The sequence below is a fragment of the Pholis gunnellus genome, assembly GCF_910591455.1.
Source record: "Pholis gunnellus genome assembly, chromosome: 9".
In the NCBI taxonomy this organism is placed as follows: Eukaryota; Metazoa; Chordata; class Actinopteri; order Perciformes; family Pholidae; genus Pholis; species Pholis gunnellus.
Window position 1 is genome coordinate 15,698,183 of NC_136535.1, and position 14,616 is coordinate 15,712,798.

Genomic DNA, 14,616 nt, shown 5'->3' on the forward strand with positions numbered 1-14,616 from the left:
CAAAGAGAAACTGCATCGCGGCTAACAACTAGTTTCCCTTGCTAATCCTGATTGGACATGAGGTCAGCTATCAGCTTAACTATCAGTTCAGCTTGATCGTGTGTTGAACTTCCTGTCTGGATTTATTTGTCTGGCCAGGTGATAGGCTCAGTCACCATTGGTAACTCCTTCGGCAATAGATAGTGACACAAACAGACATTTATTTAAATCAAAATCTTACAGATTGTCACTTTAAGGTATCTAAACTCGATCCAGACACAGATATTCACTCCTCACAAAAATATATGCAGTTTTCACCTGAATGCCCTCGGATGTGTTCACTTGTCAGTTGGAGAGGTTTCACTAAAAAACGAAAAGTTGAGTGATTTAACAGCAGACGGAGGAATCTGAGAATAGACCTCACTTTTTGCTATGATGGGATGCTGCTGCAGCTTCAACCGAGTGCAGAATCCTAACACATTCATTCACAGCCCAACAGTGATGTGAACAGACAGGGAATAGAGCTGAAACAAGTGATATCAATACAGATAAAGTCCCTGCACACACATTTCTCGTATTAGAAGATGAGAAGAATATAATATCGTGGCTTTTTTGGGTGACATCACTTAACACCTGAATGAACTGAATTTAAAGCTGCAAAGACAAATCAGTTGTATTATTTTTTCAAAAATTGAGTACTTTATTTGCAATGTTTTCATATTTTTTAAATCCAGCCCTTACTGTAATCTAAATGGAAGAAGAACATTTATTGAACTTTCTTTCTTTAATTTGACACAAATATGCATTTGTTGCTATGTATCAGGTGTAGACCACAGCGGGGGATCGGCGATTCGATGCCCCGCTAGTCGCATGTCGATGTGTCCTTGAGCAAGACACTTAACCCCAAAATCACTCCTGTAGCTGTGCCTACGGTGTGTGAATGTGATAGAATCTGATAGGCAGGTGTCACACAGCCCCTGCCATCAGTGTGTGAATGGGTGAATGATGATAAGTAGTGTGAAAGCGTGGTCGGAAAGACTAGGAAAGCGCTATACAAGTACAGTCCATTCACCATTAACAGCTCAAACACGTTTCTTGTTTGCAAAAGAAAACATATTAACAACGTATTAATATTATATTCCTGTTCTGCCAGTAGATCCCCCTCAATGTTACCCACTGTTCCTTTCATTAGAAGTGAACAAACTCATTATTAATGTAAAGTAGCGCATCTGCACACACTGGAGTATCTGCGTCCTTGCAAGCCACAAGGATGCTGGCATTTTAGTAGCGTAATAGTGAGAAATCCCCACTAAATAGAAGGGCTCTTAACAAAGCACGAATGTAGGTTTTTAATAGATTTCACATTAAGTGGTGTAAAAAGCCAAATGATTGTTGGCTTGCGGTGACTTTGGGTTGGCAAGGTTCCAGTTCATTATACAGTACATGGCAGATTCAAGATGGATTAGAAAGGGGAAAAAAGGGCAGCAATAGAAAGAGGAAGGATGTGGACATAAAGTAGATAAGCAGTAAAGAGGAGGAGAAAAGAAAAAGGAAACGAAAGGGAGAGCGTAAAGGGATGACAGTGGTAGCCGGGTGGACATGGGATTGTGAGATGATGTCGGGAAGAAAGTTGTAGAGCATAGTGAGGAAGTCAAGTATAAAACCAGCAAGCAATTTCAACTTTCCAAAGAAGACCATACAGTGAGCTGCGACTCAAGCCCTGGGATTTGGAAGATAATAGGCTGTAATACAATTGTCAACACTGAGTCATCCAGACACGGGGCTCAGAGGCAGAGCTTGTGGTAATAGGGCTGACACAGAGTAATCAATACGCCAGAACTCCTCACACATACAAAGGCCGGAGTCTGAGAGGTGGTACACTACACAAAATTGTCTACCTTCACTTACACAAACATCCAGCCGCCATCTGGCTAATCTTTCAAGATAAAAAGAGACCGGGGAACTTCAAGTCTTATAATTTTATGGTAAACAAGCCTTCTCAGAGTATGTTTTGATATTACTGGAAAGTTGTGTTTGGGGGTAATAAGGCAGGGAAGCTTAGCTCACATATTAAACACGCCAGTTCTTTGGTCTCTCACACAGACTCCACCATCTCCACGAAGGCAGCCAAAAAACTGCTCAATATTAAAATGCATTTTTCTTCTTTGTAGGCTGGCTTCGGTTTCCGTTATTGTCAGTGATTATTCCAAGTTCTCTTCAGGAATTCTGATCAATTTATAATTGTCTGAACATGGAGAGACCTCACGTCCCCACCTGTTAACCCTCAAAATGAGACATAAATGATTCATGAATGCCCTTCATGAACACTGCATGCCAATGCTTTTGTCATTGTTCTCTTTTTTTGTGAGAAAATGGCAAAGTCAGAGCACAACACTTAAAAGAGACATCTCCCCTTTTTTGGGAGGTAGGTGACCATGTGCATTTTACAACTTATTTAACATTTACATTGATTTGCTTTGAGTGGAAACATGCAGGGAACGCTTCTATTTAATAACAGACAATATGTTCAATCAGTGTAGAAAGGTGTCTGAAGCAGATGCCTTGCGTGCCTGGTCCCTTAAACCAGCAACAATGCACCACAACTGCAAAACGTCACATAAGCTTTGTACCGTCAATCCTTGCGAGCCCACAATAAAGAGATGGTGATTTAATAAAGCAGATTGTCTTGAAAATAAGACAATAAATAAATGATTAAGACATGAATGAGACTCAGATTATTAATCGTCTGTGCAATCTGATAAGAAGCATAATGAACTGTTCGAACGTGTCAACGGAGCGTCATACTCAGCCTTCATATCACAGGGGAAATATTATTTCATCAGAAAGCTCTTTACACACATGGAAACTGCAACAATACCGAGTAATCACATGAAAGCACAGATAAAAGTGCCGCTAATAGGGAACATTTTATGAACATTGTGAACTGTAGGTTTAGACATTCTGACTCAGGCTTGGATAGTAAACTCCCTGAAGGATCTAATAAACATTGCTGCTGTTTTGACAAGTTGGTAGTGAGTAATGACTTCAAGGAAATGGACCTTGTATATGAGCATCTTTACATTTAATCCCAGTGAAGGTTACCCTGTCCATCTTTTGTAAATGGCTTAACAAACTTTTCAGGTGAAGCGGTGGGTCAGCAGCAGAGCAGTGCGCCTGGGACAGAAATGAATGCTTCAGCCAGCAAAGGATACACACCTTATCCACCTTATCCCTCATCACAACCGTAGACTTTGCTGGCATTAAACTCTTGCGTCAAGTATAACAGAGACAAAGTTTCCTTCAACCTGCTGCAGCTCAACTTGGTCTTAAAGAATACTTTGAAATTACCGAATTAAATAACTTACATGTTGTGTTGTCCTTCTAGGGGAATAGCTGTGTTTAGAGCAACACGTATTCATACTGCTCTCTACAGCTTAAACACAATAAATGTAACTCTCAATGATGTAAGTTGGCATAGTTGGCATTACAAATGAGAAGCAAGCGGACATTATTTGGCAAAACCCACTTGTTGTGACATAATAATGACAGTTTATATTCTGGCTGGATGCAGCTCTCTTTTGTCACCGCCCACGTAACCTATTACCTTTTCTATTACTCAGTTGATTGATTCTCAAACTCTGTGTCTAAACAGGGAAATATGAACTTTACATAAGCCGTGGAGGGGAATTAATTAAATCCCAATCATTTTCACAGTCACAGTGGCTGCCCTCTAAAGCAGTTTGACTGACAAGACTTTGCTTTTTTTTTTTTCTTCTGTACCATAGTGCATAGCAAATATGAAGGGCAAGGTTGATCTGAAGTGCTATTTTATTATTTATTTATGTATTTAAGGGGATGTTGCCTACATTCATTCAGATTCACAGATATGGGACGAGAAACTTTTACCAGAACAAGAAACTTGTGAAATTGAATTCTGTATCACCTCGACAAAATTGTTATCAAGACCAGACACACCCAGAGAGAAAGTTGACAGTAAGGAAAGAGATAGCATTAAAGAAGAGGATAAGTTAAAGGACAAGGGCAAACAGCAACTACCATCTATTATTTGCTAGAACCGAGTGACAGAGCGCAAAGCAACCTCCTCAAAATACGTGAAAGAAGCAAACTTATTTGTGCAGGTCCTGGAGGCAGGCATACATGTCATCTGTTCTTCAGTGGCACATTCAATTATAAAGCATTTTATTATTTGACAGTGTTAGGGGGAAATAATTATAAGCATGGAGCATGTCGGGCCTGGAACCCCAACTGGCCAAGAACAAATGGCCCCGCCGTTTGCACAGCAGTATGTGAAAGAATAGGGATTAACTAGAATAACAGCATCAGCCATGCTTCAGAAGTAAAACCTAACTCCCCTCATCACCCTTTAATACAAACCTGCCAATCAACTAATATGAGAAAGACAGAAAAGAATGAAGGATGAGTTGCTTAAATGAGTATGTTTTTCGTGTTTTTGCACGAGGACTTGTCTTGTGTTGAAATGTGAATACAGTGGGCAGTCTGTTTCGGTATCACCGTCTCTGGTTTATGACACCAGAAGACAAAAAATACACAGCTTATATCCGGGAAGCAGAAAGACTGGCTAAGCAGACCAGGATGTTACAACTGTATGTATGTGTGAGTGGGAGGGACAGTGGGGATGTTTTATGGGTGAGCATGTACTTGAGTTCATTCATTTACATTTTATCATTCATATATGTGTGTGTGTGTGTGTGTGTGTGTGTGTGTGTGTGTGTGTGTGTGTGAGTATGTCTGAGTATGTGTGACAGTCAGGAAGTGTTGGCAGTCTTTCAGGCACGGATGCATGACAACGACTGCGGTGACAAGAGGGATCACGGGTGTGTGGAGGGGAAATGGAACATGAAGAACAAGAACAAAACAAACAGACGGAGGGGTGGGGGTGTGAGTGTGTGTGTGTGGGGGGGGGGGGTTGAACTGATGGGCCCCGCTTTGCAGAGAGGGATAATATGTCAGCCAGCACTGTGTGTCAAAGCATGTTTTTGACTGTTTTTTGTGTGGATTCATGTGTGTGTGTGTGTGTGTGTGTGTGTGTGTGTGTGTGTGTGTGTGTGTGTGTTTGGCCTGCGTGTGTGAGAAAGGGAGATGGAGGAAGCCTGCACGCGATCATCAAGCCTCAAAATGACATCACAAAGTGAAAGTGTGCCATGTGAGGCACTGCTGGGCCCGATCCCGTGCTCACCTAACCTTCAAATGACATTAGGCATCCCGTCAACATATGATGAGTCACTGCCAAACTGATGTGATTTATTCAATCCTGCCGAGTTGCTTGGATCGCTGGATTCAAATCACTTAGATGGAAGCCATAGTGCAGCGACTGAGTGCTAATGTGCCGGTGCCTACGTGATTGTGTGTGTGTGTGTGTGTGTGTGTGTGTGCGCTCTGTTTGTTTTGATTGTTTGTGTGTATGCATCCATCAGACGATTATATGTGTGTGGCTCTTGTGTGAGTGCAACATTAAGTTTAAGCTGAAGAAGCTGCATGGTGTCGGCTACTTTACAGAGAGAAAGCTGCAAAAGCCCTGTGGAGCTGTTCGGTTTTCTGTGCTCTTCCGTGAAGCATGTTTTTGTTTTAATCTCTCTGTTCACTGTGACCCAAGGGCCAAGATTTCTATTAGATCTTGCAATTAAAGCCCAGGATATTAAGGGCTGGTATTAAGTGGACTTAATAGGTAGAGGGGAAAATAAACCGGTGCTGGGAGCTTCATCACATAGAATAAAAGAAACAATGTTTGATACAATCTGAGTGATGCCTGTGTGCTCCTGTTCCTCCCCATCACTTGCCTGTCTAATGCGGATCAGCCCCATCAACTAAAGGGATTCCTTGTTTTTAGATCAAGCATTACATTTCCCAGAGCCAGTGCCTCAGCAATCACAGAGCAGCATTACTGCAGCAAGGAACACGTAGAATGGTTGCAGGCAACTATCTGAATCGTATGGCTTTAAACAAAGAGACAGGCAAACAAAAACAATCATCTCTCTGAGCCCCAGGCAGCATCCACCGGAGATCATTAGCTCTAATGATGGTCGATGAATGGCCATTGTTTCACATTGATCTTCTCCATAGAGACCTTGGAAATAAATGGACTATTGCCATGTATAAGTAGCAAACAGACAAACACAGGCAACATGTATAATTTAAGGGGAGCATGAAAGAGAGGATGCAAACAACTCGTATTGTTGTATATGCTATACTTAAAGCCTATATGCTTGGTTATGGTAGGACAAAATGAGCATCTCTACCACCTCTTCCTTACTTAAGTTCTCACTCCAGATTGATAATATCAACATATAACAGAATAAACAAACACAACCAAAATGAAGACTGAAAGCTGTCAAATCTATAAGTGGGCATGACAAAAACCCTGACTCGAGACGGGTAGCTGCGTGAGGATGCTGATGAGCGTCTTGAGATGATTCAGGGGAAACAGATTAGGCAGGGGAGCAGTCTGGCAGATCATTAGTCAGGGATGTCAGGACCAGAGATAAATGAAGTGTCAGCAGAGGAGGGAGACAGAAGAAAGGAATGGTTGGAGGAGTTAGGGGGAGACAAGGGCGAGAATACAGGAGAAAGGGTGAGGGAGGAAAAGGCAGATGCAGAAAGGATGGAATATAGGAAATAATTGAGTGTTCATAAGCCATCAAACGCTTTAAGGTAATTGTGGAATTGCATAAATTGTGTTTACAAATTGCAAGGGAGTTGTATAACACTAGCAATAACATTAGCTTTGTTTCTATTTAAACAAGTGATTCACGAGTATGTTATCTAATGTTAATACATGCATAAGAAAATCGTACATGCCCTTCTTAAAACTCCTTTAATTTATGTAAAAAGTATGCCCATGAGTCATTGCAACTTCAATTGATTGTTCTGACACATTATTCCTTTAAACCATCATTGACTGGTAGCTCTCAACTTCAGCAAACTTCATTAACTTTAACGCCACTGTAGCAAAGTTTTTCAAACAGATGACTCAAAGTCATTTTCATATTCCCAATATGAAAAAAGTGACAATATGAATCACCATTCCCTGCACAGCATGCAGAACTCCATATACCCTCTAGCTTGCATTTGAAAGCAGGGCTTGACATTACCTTTTTGAGGCACTTGTCCTCCGGCAGTGTGGTCTCCTAAAAATCGTGGTCCACGCAACAAAACTGCAATGTCATTTATGTTTTTGAGGAAAATTGTTTTTTTTGTTTGACTTTACACAAATATGGTTCTAATCAAACTCCGCTGAAGTCCACATAGGTTGAGATCGATGGATGGGTCAAACATACACATCACTTCCACCCAGAGGACGGCTCCTCAAGTCCCGTGTGAAATGAAAAGTCAACGTTGACTTATTTTAACAATACGATAAAAACATTTCAAGTTACATACACACGCTCTCTCTTTCTCCCGCACAGCTTTTAAGGCCTCAGTTGTGCCAAATAATCTCTTACCTTCTCTCTCCATTGATTGAACTTCTCTCTCTCTCTCTCTCTCTTTCTCTTCTCTCTCTGTCCTCTCCATCGTCGTTCTTTCCCTCCACCATTTTCACCCCAGTTGGTTGGACAGTTGTTTTCTCCACTGCTCTGTTCTACCCTTCAACTTTGCCTTTTCGTTCCCCCCACTGCTGGGAAACAACTTACCTCTGCTAAGAGCCGCACGTTTCACAACACCTATTCAGTATGCAAGAGCGCATATTTCTCATGTGAAGGGATTTAGTCTGTGTTTGTGTCTGACCATGTGTGTGTGCATTTGAATTTGAATGTGCTTGTGTGTCAGTGTCTGTGCCCTGAAAGCCTAGGAATTCAGCACATTAGTTTTCTTCAGACATAGCCTAAGGATATTGTGGTGACCTTGGTCTTTAGTGTGTGTGTGTGTGTGCTCAATTTCATTTTCCTGTGTGTGGGTGTGCACATGTTCTCTCCGGTTTGTGTTTGTGCTCGTGTGCGTATGTACATGCATACATACAGGCACCCTTGAGGGACACACTTAATGAGAGGCTCATTTGCACAGCTCTGCCTCTAATGATCTATTAAAGTACACTTAGCCAGTAATTATATGGCCAGTCCCAAAAGGCTTATGAGGCCCCACAAGGGATAGCGAAAGATACAAAAAGAGCAGATAAAAACGTGTTTTATGTGATGCACGGGAATCAGTAATGTTACGTTCTTATCCTTTGAGTTCATGAACTAAAATATATTAAAAGAAATAAGGATATTTTTTAATTAGAATTTATTTCCTAATGTGATGGCATTGGTGGTTGAAATTAAGACGGGGATAGAGTGGTCTTTAAGCTATGCTGGTCGAAATAGCATACTAACGTACTGCATACTCAATCTGCATACTGCCAACTAAAATAAAGATTAAGTATGCCATTAACAGCACACGGAAGTAAACTAAAGCAATACATATTTTCTGCGTCACAACATCACTGTTGAATAATAATTGTTTATCACAAATGTAAATCAACATTACATCTTCCACTCAATGTAATATATTCCAGTATTTTTTTTAAGGCAAATTAAAATGCTTAACTATTTTTGTGTTGCATGTTTTCCCGTGCTTTTTCCTCTTACTGTAACTGGACATGCGCCATCATTTGTAATTGTTTTATCCAATGGTTAAATCTTGAAACTGTCTGACTCGCCTTTGGACAATTTGAACAACTGCAATGCATTGTGGGGTGGTTGGGTATGTCCAGTAAGCTCCTGTCTCGCACTCAGAAATTCTTGCATCTCTATTATGTATCCAGGCTTTTCTCACATATACAAAATCCACATATTATGAAAGTTAAAAGCACAACATACTCAATGTTATGTCATACTTAGTATGAATAGTATGTTAGTTTGCGATTTTGAACACAGCCCATTATTCTATTCAGAATTGCGTCATGAAATTCAAAAGCAGTCAGCAGCCCCTCAGATTCCAGTGCCTCATCTTCTAATTAGGCAATACATGGTGTTCAGATGTGCTTTACAGTTATTTTTTCAATTTCTTCTAATCATGATGAATGATGTATCATACGTTTTTGCTTTGCTCTCTGTTTGCAATCTCAAACATTTTTGTCAACCGTCGTTTTGTGTCCATTTGTTTTGTGTGTATTTTTTTGTTATACATAATTGGGTGCAGAGTGAGAACCCAGCTGCAGGCTCAGGCACAAACGCAGCACGGGTGCAGCGCAGTCCAATATGAAAGCAGTGCTGGAGCGGGATGAATCACAATCCAGTCAGACTGTATCTTGACAGGTGAATTTACCAGCGTAGTCAGGCAAAAAGCAGCAGGTAAATGAATTAGTGTGGGTAGGATTGTAATTATAAACTGCAGCAGTTGAACATTGTGATTTTGCATGTCTAAGTTCAATCCGCTTGAACCCTGCAGAGAAGTGAAATTTGTGACTGGAGGCAACTGTGGCTCACTGTTTCCTACCAACAATGAAAAGGCAGTGACTGCACCTTTTATTAGAAGGAAAACATCAGCAGCAGGTGGAGTTGGTGCGACTAATCAGAAGTCCACCTCCTGTCATCCGCTTTAAAGGCAGTACATAGATTTAAAATGGGCCAGGAGAAGAATCAAAAACAGTCTGGAAGATACCAAAGCACAAATACATTTGTGTTTTTTAAAACTGCACACCATTTGTGGCTAGACCTCGCAAATCATTCCTGCTGCCAACAGTATCATTCACAGGTATCATACATATCTTTCCACTTGCTTTGCCACTCCCTTTTTTTTTTACGCTAGCAAAGCTAAACATTTGGGATTTCCAGGGTCCACTCAAAGTCAGTATCCACTGCTCCCTCTTGCTTTGCGCGGCTCGGAGTATCTATCAGTGCAGCCACCCACAGGTGTCTCCACAGTGGAGTGACTCATGCTCCTCTTGGTCTGAGAGCTTTTTCCACAAACCTGCTCATCAGTTGTTTGATTTAATGACCTCTTTTTGTCTTAACGTCCATTATCTGATTGGCCTAATCCCCTCTCTTACAGATGAAAAGGCCATTTTTTCTCTGACAGTCAACAATTCCCTCTGGCTGACTAACACATGTGTTGTTGTTTGTTTTTTTTTGTTTTTTTATAAGATTTTGGCCTTATCCTTAGAGCTGGTACCACACACAAAATGTGGGTTTCTACATGGCAGAGGGAAGTAGTTAGCAGCAAATATTTTACCACCAATGTTTGTTCCTTTCATTTATAAACACCTCTTACTTCTCTTTTACTTGTCCATCCAACCTGTTGACCATTATAACTAATATGTATGCACGGATCTTCTCTCCTCTCTTCTGCCTACTTGTCACCTGCTGCCTCTTAACTCCCACACCCCACCTTTTTTTTTATTTTCTACCTCACCATCCCCTCCAAACTCCTTCTATCTTCAGAGTTCCTGGCCCATGTGACAGACAGGTAGACTGGGCTTGGTCTGGCTGTCATAAGCTAGATGGCACAACAGGCTGCCAAGTGAAAGCTACCACCTGAGGGGGTACTAGATTCTGACACCTCTATTAACCTTCAGGAAACGTCCATCCCCACTCGCACCACCCCCTCCTCTCCTTCCTACTCTTCTTCATCTCTATCGCCGACCTGTCTGCTGTTCCCCAGGCAGTGAAAAATCAGCTTGTTCCCTAGAGCAAAAAGCCAAATGACAAATACCTGTATTTTCCTCTCATCCTAACCTGGAGCATTTCAATATGCCATGGATTTCTATCTCACTTACTCAATTACCTATCGGTCTCAGTGTCCTTGTCCCCGCCCCTTCCCGGTCTCCTGTCTGTCTCAGGCTCTTTCTGTCGGTCTCTCTCTAATTCTATCTAGCATTGCAATTCAGTATTCATATGATGACCCGCGTGTGTTAGGGATAGCGTAGGGCCAGTGCAGAATGCATGGTTTTGTGCAGTGATGCATAGCTAAATGGTAACAGCTTTCTCATGTCAATCAGCCGGAATAATGGGAGTTGATGAAAGCTAAGTGCGGCGGATTAAATCGGATGTAAACATATTTGATTAGCAGATGCCCTTTTTACCTTGACAATGATTCGATGAATCATTTGGTGTTATTTAAAGTGGATAATGGCAGATCATTGCAGAACATGACAGTTCTCATCAGTTCTGCATTCAGCCAATAATCTGTGTCTGTCTCTCTCCCTCTTCTCATTTTGCCCTGCAGGAATTCTCTTTACTCCGACTGGACGACGTGGTGGACCAACGGGTCAACATTCTCGGTTTTTCAGTCTTCAACAAAACTCATCCCTTCTTCCAGGATTTTGTGCTAAGCCTCAACCGCTCCTGGCAAGAGAACTGTGACCATGCACCCTTCGCTGGCACCCCAGTTAGTACTCACACACATGATATCACACACACACACACACACACACAGAAAAGACTAATGTCACCCAGGCGAATAATGGATGATGAGCCCTTTTCATTGTTTTCCCTTACCAAGTTCAAACAGCGTTCTCTAAAGCATTATTCTTCCAGTGTACTGCTGTATGTCAAACTCCTCCACTAAAATACTGAAGTCACTTAGATACAAAAGTGCCTCTGAAATATACAGGGGTGACATTTATCGAGTTAACTGTTGTAATTGCAGGTATTGCTGAAGGCCGTTGTTGTTTCCCAGATAGCTCATTAGCAGCGTTTGCCACCTTGTTTATTGCATTCATAATGGGATCCTCCTTGTTAAACTTGCTTCAGAGGAAATGGAATGCAAAAGGGGCAGTTTACCTCTACTGCACCCCATCACCCCTTAAATCATCCACTGTTTACATCTGAACATTATCTGTAGCTCAACATTTAACTTACCACGCCTGCATATTCGAATGAGGGACTTCAAAAACAGCCTAAAATAACCGAGCCACTTTTTACACATGAAGACTGTTGCAGGTTTGTATAAATAAAGAAGATAATTCATATAAATAGAATATAATAATAATTTAAAAAAAGAGATAGATCATTTGTCTTGTGCAGAACAGTTTTTTACATTTGAGCCAACCATAGGCTTATCAGAGTTTTCTAGGACCAGTTTCAAGCAAATAAATGTCGTAAATTACCTGCATCAGTATGATGAGAGCCACCTACTCGTGAATGAGCTCTTGTTTATGGGGCCAAACTTTATGAGTATTATCTCACTCCCCAACAATCCCTCTCAAAGCTAAACTCTCTCAGCCATTTGTCCCCAGGTGTCACTCGTAAAAATGGCATCTGAGAGTAACAAGAAGAACTTCACCAGTTATTGGACTGAATATCTGCTCAAAGTGTCCAGTAAAGAAAATCTTACTTCATTAGTTCACACATACACATTATGTATGAATCAATATTTAACCATCAACACCATCAATATTTAACCGTTTTCAAACATGTATTAGTTTTGAAACTAACCAAGCTTACAGTATGAATATACATGTTTTTGTCTTATAATAATATGACAATAGGGAAAACTAATGATTAGTGAATAAAACAGTCTTCAAAGTAATTCCATTTGAAAATGTATTGTATCATTTAAAAAAACAAAAACATTAGAGAGTTAGAAATGACTGCCAACAAAAACATCTAAGTGCAAAAATCAGTGCACATTATCGTAATGGCCGTCATCAGGAATTATAAATTCAAAAAGGGAATTAATGAATGCATTCCTCTGCCGTTAAAAGAAAGAGGGGAAAAGCACACCCATCACCCCCTTCTGCTTCACACAAGCTGGGCGGTGAAACAGGTTCAGAATAGTTTTAATACCATGAAAAGATGTTGTGTTTTGCACACAGCAGGTTGCTCAGATACTTCTGAGCCTGCGGCAATTAGGACTTTTGACTAATTAGCTAATAACTAGAGAGAATAAAGGCTGATGAAGGCAGAGCAAGAAAGTGATTAACTCATTTAGACATGCACATAGATAATATGCTGTCTTTTCATTAACAGTAATTAGGACTGGAAGGAAATGTAACTGGGGCTCATACATACAAGAAATGCACAAGTGACCTCTTTACGTGTGTAGAGCTGAGACATTTAATGCATTCAAAGATAAAGACATGCACCATGCTAACTGATCATAAAAGTTCATCAGAGAAAATGAAACCAAGTGGCATTTAATTAGTAGGGTAGGTTCATGAGGAAACAGGTTTTACGGGAGACGAATAACTAGGACAAATTGTGCTGCCTGGAAATATTTTGCAATTGTGTGAAGATATTTATATTCTCAAATTATCTTCGTGGAAAGTAACGACCTAGACGCACAGATTTTAACGAGACTAAAACATCAGTTACACAAGATATGTCTGTATTTGTTTAGAGAGCATCAAATAAAACCAAAGTTTGAAAGGTACAATATAACCTTTTGTGAAAACAGGCCTAAAATAGTGAAAGCAGCTCATGTTGGCACACAAATGGAGTACACCTGTGACAGAGGAATGGAATTTGTTGAGTGAAGACTACAGATCCCTGACAGTCTGTATATGAAGAACTGCAAAAAATATTAACACCTGGGAGGTGAACTTCAAGACTACAAACCTTCTCCTGAACATTCATAGATTTAGACTGAAAGGGACACCGTAGCTTGTCCCTTTTAGCCTGGAGTTGTCGTTTGCTAATGTACAACGGCTTCAGAAGCATGCAAAGCTTTCTGATGTGTTTTTGCTATCAGGCTCTTTTCAGTACAATTTTGCATTCCACTGTGATGCTACATATAATCAGCCGAGACACTCAAAAAACACTGATTTGAACAACCTGGCCCATATAAGCTAATTTTCTCATATTGCATTTGTAATAACATACAAACAAAAGTTATGAAAGATTCAGACCTATTGTACGAATCATGTAATATTACACCTACTCGTACAGAGAACGATAGTGAGCGAAGAAAGACAGCCTTCCAGAGTGAAACGAGCATTATTTGCTTCGCGTTGTAGCTATCATGAGATATGAGTGGAAAAAAAGAAACACTGTAAAGCTGTCATTCTCTTTTTAATGCTGATTTAATGACCACCAAGACATTATTGTCTCATGGCAAACCTAAAATGCATCGCCTCCTGGTTGTAATGGCTGTTTGTGTACACACCATATTGCTCTTAATGTGCAATCCACCAATTATGTTCGACAATTCAAGGCTGTGATACATCACCGGTTTTGCAGTTTAATGGCCAATTGTGGTTCTCTTTGGTCTCCAAATTTTTGCTATGCATTACGATCCCTCCCTGCATCAATATCCACCAAACATCAGGGCAATTTAATTTCTCTTTCCGTTACACAAATGTATTGCAGTGAATCTCAGCCTCTCCCCTATAGCTTCTAATACAGTATCATGTATTATAATGACATGTACATTGCAGGATGGTAGTGGCGAGTAGGCTGTTTGTACAGGGGTGATGAGAGGAAAAGCTGCCTCTCCCAAAGCTGGTTTAAGGTGTGCCCTCGCTGAGAGAGGCAGGCAGTAATTGGAATGGTCAGGGTGTGCCAGCTTCATTGGGGATAAGAGTGGGAAGGACAGCGTCTCTCCGAGAGACGGAGAGCGAGAGGGAGAGGTGGTTTTCAACGCTGTCAGCAGATCAGAGTCTTTCTAATGATCTAATGGAATAATCTCACTGCCACTCCAGGGATAGGTTAACCCCTCACTGACCGCTAACCACTGTCATGT

General features: G+C 40.9%; 1 protein-coding gene across 2 annotated transcripts in view; it reads left to right on the forward strand.

The window, feature by feature from the left end:
• The window catches only part of grik4 (glutamate receptor, ionotropic, kainate 4), a gene marked incomplete at both ends in the record, with an annotated part of 132,639 nt that overhangs the window by 72,242 nt on the left and 45,781 nt on the right, over positions 1 to 14,616 (forward strand). For both annotated transcript variants that reach the window (XM_079165606.1, XM_079165607.1), the window contains one exon: positions 11,161 to 11,322. In XM_079165606.1, coding sequence (XP_079021732.1) covers positions 11,161 to 11,322 — 162 coding nt within the window. The remainder of the gene's footprint in view (positions 1 to 11,160; positions 11,323 to 14,616) is intronic.